Genomic DNA, 19,645 nt, shown 5'->3' on the forward strand with positions numbered 1-19,645 from the left:
CGAAAATGAAGACGTCAGGGTGTGAGCGATCAATCTACGTACAGCATCATCCTTTTGGCGAGATCATCAACACCATCACCGCATGTACTTGGTAGTGCCCGCTGTTGCTGACCATGGAGCCCGGGTGAGACCTCCGTGCCGCTAAATTGCAGGAAGGGTGATCCTCTAGCGACGCCGCGATGATGAAAGACGAGATGGCCCAAAGTGGAAAGCAGACGAGCAGCCTTCACCTTGCCGACCATGTCTTGCGGAAGGCAGATCCTACAGGCGGCGTCGTGTAGGGCCTGTCGGTCCCTGCTGGGGCCCCCACCTGCAGGGCCCTGACATCACCGAAGGCTTTGCCTCACGTAGATGAGCCCCTACCCACGGCGGGGTGGGCCTGTCAAGAGGCTTGCGGCAGGGGGGTCACATTGACTGGATGAGGACACAGATTGCGCACGGTGGCCTCCTGGATCCGTTCGCCAGATTCGAAAGATGAGGTCCCCCCGGCGAGGGAGGAGATCTCTGGGATGAATCCTCCCATCGTCCGATGCAGTGATAGTCATGATTGTCAGACGCCGCCGCTGCTCCTGAGACGCCGCCTCGCTGCGGGAGCAGATATTTGTGGGCACCAGGCAAGACCTGGGGCAACGCGGAGCCTTTTTCCTCTGATGTTAATGCATTGTCGCTCACCGCTCTCGTCCCAAATGATTCGAGGAAAAGGCTGAAGATGGCGCCAGCTTGCAAGACGTAAGCGGCGCGCATGAATTGGGGGGATCTTGTGGTCATCAAGGGTTTGTTTCAAGGTCAGGCGTGCGGACCTCAGTACGACGGAACGATACGCCCGAAGGACACCCACCTCCGAGGTATGCCTTTCTAGAAACACATCCCGAACATCTGGAATATCGCGAATAGATTGCCAGTTGAGCGACCGACGCGAAGCCTTGAGACGAGCCAATGGCGAGAACGATCGGCCGAAGCGCGGCTTATAAGGGACACGACGAATTAGGGTTTCGGTGAACGTAGCACATATCAATTTACTTCGGTGTTGTGGCAAAGGGCGGGAGCTCCGGGGGGCTAGATACGAGTATAGTGCGCAGTGAGGCTTCACGGTATTGTTAGACCGTGATGTCGTAGTTGACAGCTTCGGCCAAGCTGGACCAAAAAAGGCCACAGAGAGGTCTCCGTTGCCACACCATGTGCTCCGACAGGACGGTTGGCGTTTGGGGAACGGGACGGCATGACGCAGCGGTCCTGGGCCCGGACTCGCCAAGGCGGGCACCACTGCACGAAGCGGCTCTCCAGAGCGGTGGGCTGTCCTGGCCGTACGACGAGGACAGCATGACAGCAGGATCTTCCAAAGGGTCCCGCCAGATCTGGGCAAGCAGCGGGAGTTGCGAGACACCTTGTCGCAGTTTGACACGGCATGCACGGGTGGTCCTTCGGGTGAGCTTTAGCCCTTGACAGCAAGTTCAGATGAAGCACCAGAGCACGAGTACGCGCCTCATCCCATCGACCCTTGCCCGGTCGGTGGCTGATGATCGCTTGGTGATCTGTGGGTTATGGAACCGGTCCAGCGTCGCGAAACCGTGAATCCCCGACGTCCTGACGGCCAAGCAATCGAACTGAAGATCAGACTCTCCCCAATCTACTGCAGGCTACGCAGTCCAGGCTAGGCTGTCGTCTTGCAGGCCCTGTTGGACGTGCGTATCAAGGGTGCTGGGGTGGATTTGTCTGTGGAGAAACGAGCCGGGACTTCCTTGCCGTCCGAAGAGTGTCCCATATTTCGAACATAGTATCGTTGTCCTGGAGTTGCGAGATCCGGCCGTCCAGGTCGGACATGGCTCGTGTTGTTGGACAGGACTGGACGTGGCAAGGATTCGGATGAAGCCCCAAGGGATCTTCGGTGTGCGTGAGTCTTGAGATGCCAATGCCGTGGATGTAAACCTTGGAGATCTGGGAGCACGTCTCACCATGGACCATGCCGCAGTGGCGACGATGAGAGATACTCCGGCAGCGGCTGCAACCGCTGCTGAAAATAGCACCGCAGCCAACAGCAGCACATTGCACAGTCTGGGGTCAGCATGTGCTGGTGATGGTGCTGGGCGGCCTGCACGCGGGGGCTGGGGCTGGATGCTTGGATGCTCGGATGGTTCATACGACGTTTACCGTATCACTCGCTCGCCACATGTTTTGCAAGTGGCACAGGCGTCAAGATATTGGATGACCGACCCCGACCGTGAGCAGCCTTCTGCATTGCAAACAAGGCCGCGCTCCCTTGGCCTGCACAGCCGCTCGAAAGGAGATGAGGTTTGGACCCAGACGAGGCGTGATTGTTGTCCGAACGTAGCGAAGCGCTCACCAACCTCTGAGGTTGATGATGGAGCCAGGGTCCAGTGGCCATTGGCCAATATCCCATGTCGTGGTTTCAGATTGGCAATTGACTCTGCTGGACACGCACTGAGCACATGGTATGCAGGCGCAGGTCAGCGGGATGGATACAGTTCAGCTGGCGCCAGCAGCTAGCTTACTGTAACTGTGGTTCGCCGCAGAAGACTGGCAGGGGTTGCAAGATTGGATTTATCCTCCGCAATGTGAACGAGTGGCACGTTGAGTTCTAGAACGGCTGTTAGCTGCGCTGGCCCATTGGAGCCCATTGGAGCTTGATGACGCCGGGGTGGGACCTGCAATTGGCGCTCGGTGGAGACGCAGACATGGCTACTACTGTACTGTACGTACTCATTATAGACAGACAATCGAGGCTTTCGGAAAGTCGCTCATCACGAACATCATACTGCCCGATTGCAGGGGATCGTCTGAGTCGATGGCTTCTAATTGCAGATCGGGATATTACACTGTCACAGTACGCACGCTAGCGACTGATAGGCTCGAAGGGCATGCAGAACGTGGGAGTGGACCCCAGGGACGGCCAAACTGGGGGCGTGCGAAGACTTGGAAGGTTCCAATCGAAAGAATGCTTTTCCCAAGGAAGGCATCGCGGCCGAAATTGCTGAGCCAACATTTATTCCTGGGGTGTACACAGTACTGCACGTTTGCTGCCGTCACAAGATGCTGGGAAAGAGGTACCCTGGTGCCCCTCCCTCGCTCCTGATGACTAAGGAGCCAACTGTGCACTATCATGTCAGCGTGCGCTCTGGCCTTCTCTCGCGTTAGTGCACGTACTGCTGCTGCCCAGCTAACGACACATTCAGCCCGGGCGGGAGAAACCTATCCCCTTCGCCGTCACCGTGGGCAGCATAGCATCATCCATCATCGCAGGAGCACCCCAGCCTCAGTCCCGAGTCTCGCGCCTCCCGCATGTGCAGCACTGACTCAACATACTGTGGCCAGTAGCCTTGGACTCAAACTTGTCCAAACCTTCGTCAGGAAACATTCCGGGCCAAGCGTGCTGGCATCAAGGCGGTCCTGCGACGCCTGCCAATGCATGCGACCCTCCCACAGATTGCAGATGCAACGCTGACTGGGTCCACCACCCCGCCGCCCCCGCCGCCGCCCTGTTCCTGCCAGTGACGACGACTAGGTTTGGACAGGGGGGGCGGGGACGGGGAGGGAAGGAGACAGCAGAGCCGGCAGAGAATAAGCACAAAGAGCGTCGAAATGCTGACAGACTGACAGGACCGACCGGCTACTGTGGCTACTGTGGCAGTCAGAGCAGGGCACGTCCAGTAGCATCCAGTAGGGTCGGGGGCCGCTGGCCACGCAGTCGACCTGCAGGCCTCTACTGCGGCGCCAACAAATCCGAACCATCCATCTCGTCCATCCTTCGTTCTATTGACTCACGGCCCTGCTCGCCCTGGCCCTGGCCCCAATCGATCGAATGGCACGCCGCCACCGGTCCCACTCACACCTTTGTGCCCATTCCGTGATCGACACGAGGCGGCCAAACCGCCCAGACTGGGGACTGGAGGCTGGTACTGTCCCATGTACTGTCCTGGCCGCGCTGGATTGGCTGCCGGCTGTCTGCGTGGTGTGGGCAGGGACCCACCCAAGGTCAACAACCCGCCGGGCCTGTCAAATTACGATGCGCATGATTGATTTGGCACGAGAGCCTGGAGCCACCCTCACTCGAAACTCTTGTGCAGGGGGGAGGGGTGGGGGTGCTGGGGGGGAGGCAACGCAGTGCTGAGCAAGGACGGCAAGGACGGGGGCCCAGACTGACCAGGCAGCCAGGGGGGCCTCCACACGCAGCAGACACACGGCAGACACACAACAGACACCTGGGCAGCCTCATTTCTTCTCGTCGCCCCTCGGCAAGCTGCGGCCCTAGCAAATCCCTGGGGATCCTGTGCCATCACGAGGCTTCCCTCACGAACATGGCTGCATGACAATGCGCCGTCAATAAACTGACCCAGCCTTTGATTCGCCCCGTTCCACCCAATCGTGGCTCGGCCGTCTGGACGACCTATCGTGTGTTTTTCGTCTCCCCAGGACACTACCACGGTACCACGCACACCTGGCACACAGGCACACACACCGTTGAGGGCTAAGGCGCACAGGGCAGCTTTGCCACCGAGGACATGCAGTCGCGCCTTCAACGTGCGCCCGCCAGCAGCATCCCAGCGGCTCTCTGATGGTATGCACGATCAAGATTGCGAGCTGCTAGCCTGGCGAATAATGTGCGAGTCGGCTCTAGAGGACCGGCTTGTCTGCTTGTCAAGTTGACTATCAAGCCGCGCCTTTGTTGTTGTTGTTGTTCCGTACGCTGATGCCAGCCCAAACGACAGTCCGTGCTCCGCAAGGGCCAAGTTGCCGTGTTCTACATGCCTCACAATTTGGCACCCGGCTGCCACACAATCAGCAGCTTCACGTGTGTCGCATTGGCATGCTATGTAGGTCATTCCGATATGCGCATCGGGGTCTGACATTACAGAAACATCGCCATCCCGCGGGTTGTCTCATTGGCTCTGGAAACCCACCAGTCTTAGACCTCTCTATCTCGCACATCACCTTTGCCCTACAGATACCGCGTCATCTTGTCTTCAAGCGCAAGACTCCACAGGGGCGTGGGCAGTAAGATGCCCACGGACAGCACCCAGGTGGCCAATCAAAGTGAGGCGAGGTGGTCTGGGCAGTTCTCATCTGAACTCTAGCAAAACCAATAGCACGACAGCCACATAGACCGGAACACCACACAGATAGTACGCTGTCACTGCCAGCGAGCAAGCATTGCTTTTAGTCTCACGGCACGAGGAAACTTCTGCAGCAGCACAAGCACTGCATCGCCTCTTGTTTGGCGCGCATGCCCAAAAGCGACCAAGCGGCTGGGACGGGTCAGTGGTGTGAACAAACACTCGCCATCTTCACGGCATGTATTACTCACTCGTCCTGCTTGCTTAAAGTGCAGGAAAGACTCATACCGTGACAGCTTGCCACCGAAGCGTCTCGCCGCCGCTGTCGCTATCTCCTCCAGGCTGCTGGGCATATGTCGCAACAACGCGTTCGCCAGTTGGAAGCCATAACACGGGAAGAGAGGAGGCCAGCACACAGAAGGGCCACGCTAACTCTGCCGGGCCCTGTGCGTTTACTAAAGGGGCACAGGGGTCAGAGGGGGTGCCCAATTTTTCTGTATGCACCCACCCCCCAAAAAGGCGTGTCGCTAGCTCAGTGTAACGCTGCCTACATCACCACCATTCCGCGGCCCACACAGGAATAGAAGCCAAGGCGGACGATCCCCTGCCTGGTCTCGACCAGGTTGTGCCCTGCTGCGGTCTCTTGGGTTCTGGTATTGGTACTGTGCCGCAAGGGTGCACCAGGTTCATCTCGAGACGAGCTGGGGCTTGACAGTAGGCTCAGACGGATATCTATCGCGTCAGCCCTCTTCGTACGGCTGCATACCATATCCTCTCTCTGCACCACCTCCAAGCCTCACAACATTCTTCATCTCGCCTCACCTTCGAACCACTCTCGCTCCTCCATCAACGAACCGAGGATTTGGATATTCGCCCTTCCGTGCACTTTTGGGAACCAACTATTTCGACCGACCTGTTCATCCTGTACGGAGTACTGCCGCTCTCGAGTGTCGTTGACTTCGACGTCATCTTTGTTTGTTCCGGCACAACCACAGGGACGGCCAGGACCTCCTCAAAAGCCGACATAGTATCAGGACAAAAGTCTACCGCTGTCCACATTTTGGATTTTCGAACCTCACTTGGATTGATGCCGCCTGTCGACACCTAATTTTCTTTTTGCTCTCTTGGTCTTTCCTGGACTGCCCCATTCGCAAGCCAGAAGGGATTATTTCCAGGACTTCGGACCCACTCCGCCGCTTTATCATGTGTCATGTCGCAGCACCAGCTTTCAACCATCTTCCTTCTCCTCCTTTGAGTCCACTTGGGTTTGGCCAGAATTACACGATCGCCTCGTCAGGTGCTCCAGGTCCTTTTCGTCTCCCCCCGTCCCCTCCCCAGTCACCGGCTCCAGCTCTGCCTAGATATGTCCCAGTCGCCCCTGAGGACAGGTTAGGAAGTTGCCTGGCGGGCTCGCTACGGCTGGACGGGATCCTCGGCACTGGTGCCTATGGAGTCGTCTACTCGGCCGTCGATATTTTCACCAATGTTCGTTATGCCGTGAAGACGCTCAGCAAGTTCAATGCCGATGGAACGCCCCTGGATCAACGACAAATGGCTTTCCAGACCAGGGAGATCCGTTTGCACTGGGAGGCTTCCGCCCATCGGAATGTCGTGTCCATGTTGAAGATTATCGACGGTTCCGACTGCATCTTTGTCATTTTGGAGTACTGCCCTGAAGGTGATCTTTTCTACAATATCACAGAATGCGGGCAGTACGTCGGTAAGGATGACTTGGCCAAGCGGATTTTCCTTCAGATCCTGGATGCTGTAGAATTCTGCCACAGCCGGGGGATTTACCATCGGGACCTGAAGCCGGAGAACGTCCTCGTCAAAGACCAAGGGGAGACCGTGAAGCTCGCCGACTTCGGCCTGGCCACCTCATCTGAACGATCCGACGACTATGGTTGTGGTTCGACCTTCTACATGTCACCAGGTAAGCTTTGTCGCGGGCCCAGCCAGTGATCTCGCCGATATCCCCGGTTCAGCCACTAACTATTCCCTTTTTCCCTTGTCTCTAGAATGCTTGGACCACTCATCCCGGAGGCCTTTCTACTATTGCGCCCCAAATGATGTCTGGAGCCTAGGAGTCATACTGGTGAACCTCACCTGTGGACGGAACCCATGGAAGCAAGCCTCCGTCGAGGACTCCACGTACCGGGCCTACACCCGGAGCGCAGGATTTCTCAAGACCATTCTTCCTGTGTCGGACGAACTGAACGACATCCTTGGAAGTATCTTCACCCGCGACCCAGAACAAAGGATCACGCTACCTGCGTTGAAGCAAAGGATTTTGGCCTGTTCCAGATTTACGTGCACAGAGCAGCCAGCTCTGCCGACCCCTCCGTCCTCGCCATATGTTCAGGAGAACGGCGTCACCGATGCCATGGACTACGATTACCCCCCTTCACCTGCCGAATCTAACGACGAGTACTCGGATGGGGACTCCTCAGACGATGACTCGATCGATGGCGCCTCTTCAGATGATGACTCTGTTGACGGACTCGACAACGAGGACCGCCCTGACTGCTCAGTGGAGCCGAATGTCGCTGTCTCTCCCCATGCACCCATGGCCAGCTTTGCGCCAGCCGAACCAAGAATGAACTGTGGACCACAATTCAACATCTACCATGGAGTCATGCCAGAGCCGCCACAGCCAGTACAACAACCATTACAACAGGCATCCCACGGAAACTGCGCCCCCAAGTTTGGATTCCAGTTTTGGGACATTTTCAGGCAATACGCCGCTCCGCCCGCTCAGATCCACCATTCCCTGCATTTATACCCCCAGGTTTCGTTTCCTGTACCAGGCTTTTGAGTACAAACCAAACCCATACTGGTGAAAAGGACAAGGCTTCTTCTCAGCCTGTCTGATAACTTGGCAAGGTACCCCAGGCTGGATGTATCACGCTGCTTCCATTGGATCCTACAGTCATCAACCTCTGACTTTCCTTTTCCGCCACGTTCCCGGAGTCTTACGAGTTGGCCAAACCAGGTTCGGGATGTCAACAAAATGTTAGAAAAAAACAAGGTTCGATCCTGCGGAACACAGTACCCAGGGTCTCAACCAACGATCACACAAAAGCCGGATTTCATTTTACAGCCTACTCTGTATATGACTTTAATTTATTGGGCTTGGGGGGGGGGCTTGACCCCATTCTTTTTATTCTTTTCATATGTTTCAGCACGGAGTTGGGGCTGGATTTGTGGAGGCATTATTTCCAAAAATGCCGCCGCGGTTCTGACCGCGGTCGATGATGTTGAGCTCGAAGGTCGAAAGGAACCTCGAACACGTTTTTCCCGGAGCTTTGTTTTCACCTTGGGACTTACGGCGCCTTTTTGGATCCCTTCAGGTCTGTCCAGTGCATTTGGAGGCGTGCTCAGCACGGTCATAGATTGTCTCGGGACGGCTTACAGTTTTCGATTCCGCGTTCGCTTCCTGTCACCAACATCTGGGAGGGCTGTCTGGATATTTGGCATCAAGAGGAAAATGGGAAAGATGTTATGAGAAACGGGACATTATGAGTCTAGAGATTTCGGGACCACATCCCAATCTTGTCAGCCGCTCACGCGGCTCAGTGGATATACGTTTTCACTCGCTCTCGGGAGGAGCATCCTCGCCGCGCTGCGGCGGGTTTCCTGGACGAGGCAGGGGGCACAGAGCAGCTGTGCCCCCAGTGTTCAATACAAGTACAACGTTTTGGACCAAACATTCCGTTGTCTTCGTTGTTGACGAAAACTGCGCCTATCATGATCTAATGAGAACGACTGTCAGCCGGGCATGTACACCGACCCGCGGCGACGCGGGCAGTCCCGTCATGGACGTCGAGCATCACCAATTTGGCTGGCAGCCCCAGCGGCCTCAGCTTGGTCCAGTCTGATCCATGTTCGGCCTAGAACCAGTGAGATGAACCAGAGGATGTTCCTTTGTTCACTTTTGCAACCAAAGTGCCGCAAAACCATCATCAGGACGAAGCGTCGTCGTCCGTCAGCCGACTACGTCGATCTGCCGGCCCTATAATAATCAATTAGACTGCCAAAATGGGGACCGGCCTCTTTTTTGGTCGAGGCCGGATGCCTGTCACACCAGATGACGGCCGCCCCAGCGAACAGGACGTCGAAGGGGCGTCGAAGCTAGCGTGGAAGCACAGCACCGACACCAGCACCACCACGTCCGTCCTTGGTGCTCGTGCAGGTGCACGCGCGACGAGAGAGAGTAAGTGTGCGTGGTGCCACCAGTCATTCTTCTCAAGCCACTCTGATCTCGGGGCGAGGCACCCACCACACCGTCCTGTCCAGGCTGTCGTGCCCATGACCCTTTCACATTTGCTGCTCTGCATAGGGCGGACCTCGACGCTCTGTTCCCTTCCTGTGAGCTGCATCGTGGGCAGCTGATTGGCCGCGCACACCCCTGCGACGCTTCGCCCTACTTTGGTGCTTTGTGCAGCATTAAAGCGTGAGACGTGCCAGGATGGACGTTGCATGACGCCCGCCCAATCCCCGACCGAGCCATCACACCCCAAGGAAACGGTGCAGCGCCCCGTTCGGCCATTTATTTTAGTGCCAACATGTCTGTGTTGTAATGTTTTCCGCCGTGGTGGTGGGAAGCGATGGGGCCCCTGGTGATCTACTATTCTTTCTTTCTTTCTTTCTTTTCTTTCTTCCACACTTTACTAGACTACTCACTGCTTATGCGAAGCTTGCCCTGTTGGCACTTGTGCACTTGTTACGTGCCAGTGCCTTCTGGTGACAATGGTGGAGCGCGAAGAGCCAGGACGATTCCTGGGCGTTCTGTCTGCAGCCTCCATCCAGCCTCCGGCTTCAGCCTGTCTTACTTCTGAACCTCTGAGTTGCTACCGGGTGCGGATCACTGCAATATCACGCTTGATGCGGGCGCTCTTCACCGGCCTGATCATCGCGTAGCATCGTGAGCACCGCCCAGGGGCCGGGCGAATTTATCTCACGTAGCATCGACAATCTGCCCGAGAAAGCTTCTGACGGCCAGGGATCTTGGGAAACATTTTAATATACGGCGGTCTACCATGCTGTCATGTTAGACCACCGTCGCCAGCGGCGCAAGACGATGCTTGCAAGCACGCAGAGCGGCGCTTTGTTAGCACGACTATTCATTTGCCTCGACGGGGCAATAATAGCCATGCTATTTGCCCTTTGCAGGCAGGCGTGTCGGCGGTTTTTTGTCTCTCTCACACGCGATGCTACTCGGCAATTTGGCTGCATTTGAACTTGCGTGTGTGAGAGACACAAACCAACTCGGGCAATGCGATGAGCCGCCAGGTTGTTCTTCCCTTCTCTTCCGAAGGGAACAGGACTACCTACCAACCGCACGGAGGAGGCACTCGGTCCAATGCAGCCAAGGTTCGACCGACACCATCGCGAAGGCCGTGCACACCGTCGTCATGCCTATCCGGGGCATCCTCCCATCACCACCAGGCCGTGACAGGAAGAGCTCGATCTCTTGCATGAAGCTTGCCGAGCCCATGAAAATCCGATGGACTGGCCACGGCGCTAGTGGCATTTGATCTCCTGTTCCTTTCCCTGCTGGGGCCTAGGTACAGTAGCGACTCTTGCCTTCTTTTTTTCTTTTTTCCCGCAGGAAACAATGGCAGCCGGCCGACCAGGTGCGGGTGGCCCGCTGCATAAGCTCCAATGCCCTCCTTGGCTGGTGGCCCTCCAGTCCGCCGCCATCTTCGTTCGCTGGCGGACAAAGACATTGACATGCTCGAGAGCCTGCATTAGCTCCCCAACCCCGGGGCTTGGACGACGTGAGCAAGCCCGCCCCCCAGCCCACGACAGCGGTGCTCCCTGCCTCTTGACTTTCGAGGGTCCAAGGGCTTCTTGGTGGTCCTGTTTCTTGTTTCAACCGAATCGGGTTGATGCTTGGCCCTGTTTCCCTCGCGAGAGAGAGAGAGAGGGACAACATGTGGGCATCTGTCTGCGCCCGAGTGTGGAACCCTGCACCATCTGGACATCTGCCCTCGCACGCCTCGGTAGTTCAGCCACCCACCTCATTGTGGAGCGAGCATGCGTGCCCCGTCTGCATGTCGCTGGATCAGTGCCACATGGGTCAAACCTGCGTTGTTTTTCTGGGGCTGGAGAGAGCGAGAGGGGGAAAAAAAAAAAGGCGTGGACAGCAAGCCGCAGTTCTTCGCTGGAGACAGTGGGCTGGTCGCCCGGGCGAACCCCCTATTGGGAGATCCAGCACTCTGGCGGTGAGTGACCTCGAGACTTCCCTCGTCGGGGGCCAAAGCCCAGACTCTTCGATGCGGCTTTGAGGGTCTACGAGATGCGTCGTCATTGGCCTATCTGGGCGGTGGGGACCCGCAGATCGTGATGGATTGCCAGTGGGCCCCCGGGGCTTGCACGCTGGGTCCTGCTGCTCGAGTCTCTTGCTCCTACCGCATACTGTTAGGTTCGACCCCTACTGTTGAAAGCCGGAGCCTGTCTGGGTGTAGAAGGACTGGACTGTGTGGGTGGTTGTGGGTTGGGGTTGACCTGTCCTCCGAAAGCTTCTGTTCGCCCCCTTTCTGGCCCGTATTCCGACGCTTTGCCCGTCGTGTATTTAGCCACTCCCTCGCCTTCACTGGCGTTCGATATACGAACGTAGGGGCGTGTGACGAGCCTGCTGGGCGTCACCGATACCAGAACCACGAACGTCTGTGGGGCCCTTCCCTTCCCTCCTCACGGCCTGATGGCCCGCCGGCGGCGACCATGCACTGCACCCGCCGGGGGGCCCGCCCGCGAGAAGCATACCCAGCCAGGCTGTCGCGGCGGTCGGGCAGTCCAGTACTGCACGTCTGTAGATGCGCCTATCCACAAAGGCGAATGGTTTCAGGCCCTACTGCGTACCAAAAGTACGGGCGGCTCCCCGGCGTCTCGCGCCATCTTTAGAACAATATTGAATACCACCAGTAGGGCATTTGTCAGTAGACTCCGCGCCGGTGGACCGACTGCCACAAAGCCCTTGTCCACACCCGAAAGTGGACGGACGGGGTCGTTCACAGGCGATGGACCAGCGGCATTTCACTGCTCAGCGCGGCTGCCTGGGGGCTCTAAGACTCTCGTGCTTTCGAAGATAGTCACTTCGGCTCAGATATCAACCGCCGCCATCACCATGTTCCCATAAACTAAGGTTTGTTGAGTCTCAATGGCCCACCAGCAATGACACGCAGAGTCGTGTGAAGTCTCGGGACATGTTTCAGCGAGTGGCGCCACGATGCTTGCCCCGTAGAGGCATTTCTTTGCTTGGGTTGCTCGTAGCTCGCAAAGCCGCTGGCTTATCGGGGCGCGGTCGCATTGCTTGACACAGCCGGGTCTTCGATGCGGGCAGAGCTCCTAGTGCTCCTCGCGATGTATACGTAGTGCTTGTCTGGGGGGGCAAGGAAACCTTCACTGTGGTGAAAGCCGACTCGTCAACTCTACATCACTCATGCACAAGATCGACACTTGATAGTCTCTCACATCCTGAGCTCGCCGATGGGGAACAAAGCTCACCTGATCCCACCGCGATGCAGGGCGTTGACAGCAGAGGGACGATGCCACCGTCGTTCCGAGTCCTTGTCATGCTCTTGCATGGTAACGTCGGTGAAAGCGGGGATTGCTGGCACTCCTGAGCCTGTGCATATAGTAACGTCAGTGCTCTGCCTCCTGCAGGCCGAAGCGCAAAGCCGGGAAGTGCCAGCGAGTCTCCATCTCACGATTGCAGGATGGTGACGTTGCATGTTCAGCTGCCATGATGGCTGCTCGGGCTTTTGCGTGGCCGGGGCCGGTAAGGGAGTTATTGGGGACCGGGAAGCCTTTGGGAATGTTCATTGACGTGGATGGATCTCCACCTATCATGAGTGTATTGCGTGCGAGTTACCATCGACTGGCACTCAGTACGCGATCATGTTTACTGGCAGATAATTCTCAGTCTTGCGTGCGTATCCGGAGTGCGTGTATGTTCATTCCATGCCTACGTATGTCGGTAGATGAGGCCTCCCGTGAATGGCGTTTCGCCACTCAGCGATCTTCCAATTTCTTGAACTACTGAATCAATCTGTAGTAAATAGTGCTCGAGGCTGAAGAGTTGCATCGGTCTGAAATCTGTGTCGTCAGAAAGCGGTCGCCTGGTACGGGCGGGAACCAATTAAGCGCATCTAAGCGCCCTTGTGTTTTCCTGGAGTCAGCCTCGTGTGGTCTAGACAATGAGGCTCGGGTTTTAACTAGACCCAGGCCGGGCGTTCTCTTGCGGTATACTGGTCAGTCGACCATAAAGGTTCTCACCTGAAAGGGCTCCTTAGTTGTGTCCCTGGCTAGATAAGCATGAATCCACGCCAAGAGGGTATGCGCGAATCTATTTCCCCTCCGTAGCTAAGTAGATGACTCTCGCCGATGATGACTTCATGTAGCCCAAGGCCCGGCCCGCCACCGTCCAAAATCCTTAGGCGCAGACAAGTCACACGCCATCAGAGATCGCGTTTGAATTTCGTTAACACGCGTGCCTAGAGTCTGATAGCACGTCTGTTATAATAGCTCTTTGTCATTCCAGCTGTCTGAAAGCCTCGGGCCGAGCTCATCGAAGATCGCAGTACAATCTGTAAGGCACTCACGAGTCTGTTGTTTGGATGGTGGAAAATGCCAGTCGATGCAGGTTCAGTCCCAGGAATTTCATTTTGGTACGCGGGCTTGAGAGTTGGAGAATACAGCTTGTCAGGCAAGTACATATGTTGACCGCGCGGACGAGAAGTGTATAGACCTTTTTGGCCAGAGTAGCACTCATCTATATGATTTCAGAACGACCATCTATAGAATGGCAAGAAAAGGATGGAACAATTTCTGTCTCTATCTACATTCCAGGGCCGACACTATTACAATACTCAGAGCTGTGAGCAAGTTTTAGGTGCATTTTCCGGTAGGTAAGGCCCTAAAGAAAAATGTACCCGGAACCGGCCGCATTAACTGGCCTGCGTGTAACTGGCTGTGCCTATAGATGGTCTGGCACGTGACCAGGTCCATGTATATATTGGCTGTCAGAATATATAAACTCTCTAAGCTGCACACTGGCAGCGCTTTTTATTTCTTACAGGTTATGAGCCCGAATAGCTTATTGGGAAGAGCGGCAAACTCTAATTGATTAATAATACGGAGGTTTTTACCTGGCCTAGCCACCCAGGGTTTTTACTCCAATACTAAGATCATATGAGGTTATGCGTTTAAGTCCCTGAGCAATCAATAATTCTAACCTAATAATTATAAACCCAGTGTACAGCTTAAGGGGGGATGTCAGAATATATAAACTCTCTAAGCTGCACACTGGCAGCGCTTTTTATTTCTTACATTGGCTGGGAGGTTTATACAGGCTTGTAGCTTCCTTCCTTCTCTCTTCTTCCACATCAGTTCAATTTGACAATCTGAAGCTACTGCCCGTCACACTCATTGCCCTCACCGTCTGTGTTGCAGCCCCTTACACGTAGCCCCTCTGACTTCCTCCCGTTCTGGAAACCCGATACGCAATATGAATACACTGTTTACCCACTGAATGCTTCACCAATAGGGATACGCATAATACTTAGCAGATACTCAGTTATAGGCATCACTTGACCTAGCTAATCCAATATCCTGTCATATCCAACCGACTGCAAGACTCTATTCTAGGAAGAATGTCAACCAATTGGGCCGGTCTGCATGGCGACTTCCAAGTTGTTCAACATGGGGTTCATCTGCTGGTCAAGCCTGATCTTTTGATTCAGCTTTTTGAGCTTGTCCGGCGTGAGCTCTCCAACAGGATCGGGATCCAGCCTTGCATTGGGGCTCTTGTCGAGACCTCTTTTGACCAACAGTCTATTAAAGTACCGTTTGTCGTTCAATCCAGGACCTTCAACAACTCCCAGTTCAATAAACTGGGTTAGTCCTCTGACGGTCGCACTGTATTGCCTAAGACCTGCAGCAGATTGAAGCTTGAGAGAAGCTTTCACAAAACTCACTGCAAGCTCGACCCATGAGAATACATCGTTCACTGATGTACTAGCTGCGCCACGTCGGAATTCCACGGTGCTATACTTCTGTATAGCCTGGAAGTTCCAACCATAGTACTTTGAGCCATCTGGGTTCATGAGGTCAACGATTTCCCTGACAGTGGTGCATCTTTCGAGGACCGTGATGGATTCCTGTCTGGAAAGCCTCTGGTAGCCAAAGTTCTTGTTGTCGATCCAGTTGCTGCGGGCATACTCGTTTTTCCTTCTTTCGGGAGGCACGAGAGCCTCAAAGGCGGGTTCAAAATGAATGACAGCTTGTGCTAGCTTCTTTAATTGCTCAGCTGTGTACCCTTCCGCCTTAGATACGTGAACATGGGTGCTGCATTTCGCATTGGCCGAGACTCTGTAGTCGGAAACAAGGAAGCTCCACAGAGTTTGAACGTGCTGCCTCCAGGCTGAATTCTTTTGAAACCTTAGAATTGGCGATATGACTTCCATCCCCCCTTTTCAAATATTAGCAAAAGCTCTTCTGAAAAGATTACCATTGCCTGCACCGTACGAGTAGAGAATTGACGTATACGGAAAGAACTTCGTCTTACATGGTGCGGATTGCGTCTCAACAGTTGGGTCATGTACCAGACGCCAAGTCATGTGAGTCTCTTTACCCAGGTTGTTCAGATTCTCGATGAGACTCTCCATGCTTGGCCCAACTCCCTTTGAGATTTCGTCTCGCCTATTATATTCTCTGCTCATGTTTCTCGCGAACAGCTTGCGAGTTTCGGACTCAGGACGTAGCTCACGCGCCTGAATGAGGAACTCTGTCTCGATACCAATGCCGAGACTCTCGGAGGATATAGAAGGGGTCCACGAGGAGCTTGAAGGCTGTGAAGCCGCGGGAAGTGGAGGTCGGGGTGCGCCGGGCACTTGGGGAGGAGGAGGAGGAGGAGGAGGAACGTTACCGCGACCTGCGCCCATGTTGCACAAGATTCAAATTGATAGAGAGAGGTAAATAGAAGATGATTCCAAATTCGGTGATAGCAGGAAGCTAACAAATAGGAAAGAGTCAAGAGAACTTTGTCATTACAGTACGAGAGATTGCAAATATATCGCTGTGATCAATAGACGCCTTTCTGGGCCGAGTAGGATTGTATTGATGTATAGTTCTAGAGATTATTGAAGAACCAGAGAAGCAGCCAGCATCCCTTTTTAAGTCTTGCTCCTCACCACGCAGCACTTCTCAAACCTTCATTGTTGGCCCATTCAGGAATAGATGGCCAACGACCCGGTCGACACCTGGCCCTCGAAATGGCCGTTCTAAGTCTGTCATGGCGGTTGCAGCGGGCAGGTCACCTCTGAAAGGTCCATCGAGAACATACGGTCGAATCAGGAGACACAAGGAGTCGTAACGAACCAGGGATATGAGTGTGAAAGCCATCTCTCGACTGCCTGGTGGGTGGTATTACTAACACTATATTTGGAATTCCTGGCCTGGCCAACTGTGGCATGAACCAACATGCAGTTTCAGCAGGTGGTCGTGGCCCGGTGACATTACCAACAAGATGCACCGCCACTGAAGCCAGTTGGGGACTGCTGCCAGCTGCATTACATAAGCGAGCGTCCAGCCCATGACTCCAGGCTTCAGCCATACATTGTGGGGATTTGTGAACTTCACCTTTCGACCCGTCAAGATCCGTCTACCATTTTCGCATCGAGTCCATCACGAAAATCTCAATTTCTCAACCCAAAAGTGATAGAAAACATGCCTACGAACAATTCTACAACAACACCAGCCCAGATGAGCTCGAATGGCCGCAAAGCATCATCGCCGACACCACCTCCTGCACCAGCCCCTCGGCCTCGGAAACCTATCGATGCCAATAGCAACAAACCAGCAGTCGAAACACCGTCTGTGTACCTCAACAGCCTTGCATCGATGCCAACAGATTATTTGACACGCCCCTTGGAGGAACCGATCCTAAAGCAACCTTACAAACCAGTCTACTACTTCTTTTACGGCACCCTCACTCAACCCAAGATCCTGTTGCACATCCTCGATCTCAAAGAACCACCCCTTCTGCGGCCTGCGAAACTAATCGGCTACGCACTCTCAAACTGGGGCCAGTACCGTGCCCTTATAGACGGCGAACCCGGTGAAGAAGTAACAGGATGCGCGTACCTCGTCGGGTCGATTGATGACGAGCTGAAGCTTGCCCGGTATGAGACAAATGCTTACGAGCCGGTCCAGTGCCGGATTCAATTCACAGACGATCAAAGTCCAGCACAAGCGCATGGCATGACGTTCAAATACGCAGGGGATGACGAGGCCTTGAACGCCGGAAAGTTTGATCGGAAATTATGGGAACTGCAGATGGGCACGAGGCTACCGGAGAAGTGGAGAACCACAGATGCACCTTCGAAGAAGTGAGATATAGTGACACAGTGACCAAGGTAGATATCAAATCGGTTGACTGTTCCTTGATTACAGCGAATGTACGAAAAGCAGCAAAACCACCGTAAAATTCAATGTCATACCAGCCAAAGTCGGATGCTGAAACGCAGTCAACGTACTCATGTGTCCAGATAGACCATCAGCCAAATGACAACGTCTCCTCATTGATCAGGAGAGCTAGCCTATGTTGTAGACTACACTGTCGAGTGACCCAGACACGTCCTGATTTGGCCATGAGAACTCTAACAGGTGAGAAATATGACTGTGGTAGGGACTGTAGTCGAGAAGCAATAGATGCTCTTGGTATGGATCAAATGGTTGCAGAATCTCAGCGCGAGTTGATCTGGCAACCTATCTTAAGCTCAATATCGTCCGCGTGCGCAGAATTGCAAGGTAACTTAAGGTACCAGGGCCTGGCCTCCCACGCGGCGAGAACAGCACCCAGTACTTTACGGACACGCTTCAGGGCACACTCTGAAGACCCAGACCTCAAGGCGTTGGTCACGTCAACAGTGGGACTTAGTAGACCACTTACTAAAGGCACGGTAGTCCATTACCGCCCGCGTACATCCTGTAGAAACGTTGGGTTTGTCCGTGTGCTCATCAGATATTCAAGACCCTTATATCGCATCACAGCTATGGGTTCAGCTGGGGCCTCCACAAACTCCTTATACATTGATATTCACGACGGAGACTTTGCAGGCCACGCACCTGTGGACAGCGCTTCACTTGGCAGATTGCATACGCGCTCCAGTACTCTCTTGACGATGTCATTCTGAGTCAGCTCATCAAGGTAAAGTGAAGAAGGGGAGTGCATTTCTGTTGTGAGGCTCCCCTGACATCCTTGTTGTCAGGTTCAGCATTGCACATTCCCTATCCCGCAAACCACGCTCAAAGTTGGATGATAACTCAATGTCTATACGCGTGAAAGATTTGAATATCAAAAAAGCACGAAAATTGGATAGGCTCCTGATGAATATCGCAGATATTCTAGGTCATTACACCCTTGGGCCAAAGATTCGATAATCAAACACAAGCGTGGCTCGCGAGACTGAGAGAGTTGACACGTAGCAACACCACGAGAAACGTCTGCCTCAGTAGATACGCTAACTGATCCAACAAGGCCTCTTCACCATAGTGATTCTATATACCACCATATAGATGTCACATGTAATCACTGTTTTACAATGTGTTGTATGTCACCTCGCTTTGTGCCTCTGAAGGCTTTGTCTTGGAAACACACTTCCGGTCACCTTTCATAGAAGGAAACTGTCACCGATGAGGCTCCCAGCACTCTCGGCTATTCAACCACACAAGTAGGAACATGAGCTATAGCCGGGAAGCCTCTGACAATATGAAGCACATTTCAAATCGGTAATATTCGGCTGTTCTACAGGCAGCAGTGACCGCCCCATTCCATTACTTGCGCAGAGGGATCATGTTTGCCCTCTACCTTGTAGTTGAATTGATCTTTGTCTTCTGAATCTCAGAAAGACAAGACCAGTCGCGTTACTCTGCATAGAAGCAATCTGGAGCTCGCAATGCTGCATGCACATCAGAAATTTGTGCACGTGATGAGAGCGTCTGATGAGCTTGTATGTTGAGTTGAGCAATCAGATGGCTATAAATACTCGTCGGAGTAGTCTGTGACTGGAGGTTTGATTGAACGCCGTATTCGCCGTACCGCAGCTCGATTTACGCAGGCAGGAAACCCAATGTTCATCCTTGCAATGCCCGCGGTGTTGATCGATGCCTGCTCTCAGAATAGATTCATTCCGCGGAGTTGCGCTGCGCACCAGGAGCTAACTAATGAACTCGCGCAGAGGAAGCCCATACAATTTGCTTTCATGAGGCTTCTCCAAGGCGTTCCACGCGTTTGACCAGAGATTATGTCCTATGACTCCCATACATTTACACACTATATAGATATAGTAGCACACGAGCAGGGGAAGCGGCCAACTCTCGGCCGCTGTTGCCAAATTGATGAAAAGTTGAAACCAAAGGCGAAAATGCGACTCTGGAAGAATTTTGACCCAAGCAAAAACGTCCGAGTTAGCTACTAATTTAGTCTTGCTGAAGTCATGGAATTCACCGTGATGTTTCACGCCGGATCTCACGTGTTGTTAGCACATGACATCTAGGGGTTTAAATACTTG

General features: G+C 54.1%; 4 protein-coding genes across 4 annotated transcripts; 3 read left to right on the plus strand and 1 right to left on the minus strand.

Annotated features, from left to right (window-relative positions):
* Positions 1 to 3,048: 3,048 nt before the first annotated feature.
* Positions 3,049 to 3,311, plus strand: INS49_000329 (uncharacterized protein; the record flags this gene model as incomplete). The annotated part of the gene is made up of 2 exons (XM_043161167.1): positions 3,049 to 3,120; positions 3,192 to 3,311. 2 exons carry the CDS (start codon positions 3,049 to 3,051, stop codon positions 3,309 to 3,311), a joined length of 192 nt encoding a protein of 63 aa, XP_043029673.1.
* A 2,961-nt stretch (positions 3,312 to 6,272) lies between these two features.
* Positions 6,273 to 7,884, plus strand: INS49_000330 (uncharacterized protein; the record flags this gene model as incomplete). The annotated part of the gene is made up of 2 exons (XM_043161168.1): positions 6,273 to 7,002; positions 7,154 to 7,884. The coding sequence occupies 2 exons, from the start codon at positions 6,273 to 6,275 to the stop codon at positions 7,882 to 7,884; spliced, it is 1,461 nt and encodes a 486-aa protein (XP_043029674.1).
* Positions 7,885 to 14,728: 6,844 nt separating this feature from the next.
* Positions 14,729 to 16,015, minus strand: INS49_000331 (uncharacterized protein; the record flags this gene model as incomplete). The annotated part of the gene is made up of 3 exons (XM_043161169.1): positions 14,729 to 14,965; positions 15,050 to 15,543; positions 15,640 to 16,015. 3 exons carry the CDS (start codon positions 16,013 to 16,015, stop codon positions 14,729 to 14,731), a joined length of 1,107 nt encoding a protein of 368 aa, XP_043029675.1.
* A 958-nt stretch (positions 16,016 to 16,973) lies between these two features.
* On the plus strand, positions 16,974 to 17,465 carry INS49_000332 (uncharacterized protein; the record flags this gene model as incomplete). Its single annotated transcript, XM_043161170.1, has 1 exon — positions 16,974 to 17,465. The coding sequence occupies one exon, from the start codon at positions 16,974 to 16,976 to the stop codon at positions 17,463 to 17,465; it is 492 nt and encodes a 163-aa protein (XP_043029676.1).
* Between the last annotated feature and the right edge of the window lie 2,180 nt (positions 17,466 to 19,645).

Source organism: Diaporthe citri (genome assembly GCF_014595645.1).
Source record: "Diaporthe citri strain NFHF-8-4 chromosome Unknown scaffold_1, whole genome shotgun sequence".
NCBI classification, from domain to species: domain Eukaryota; kingdom Fungi; phylum Ascomycota; class Sordariomycetes; order Diaporthales; family Diaporthaceae; genus Diaporthe; species Diaporthe citri.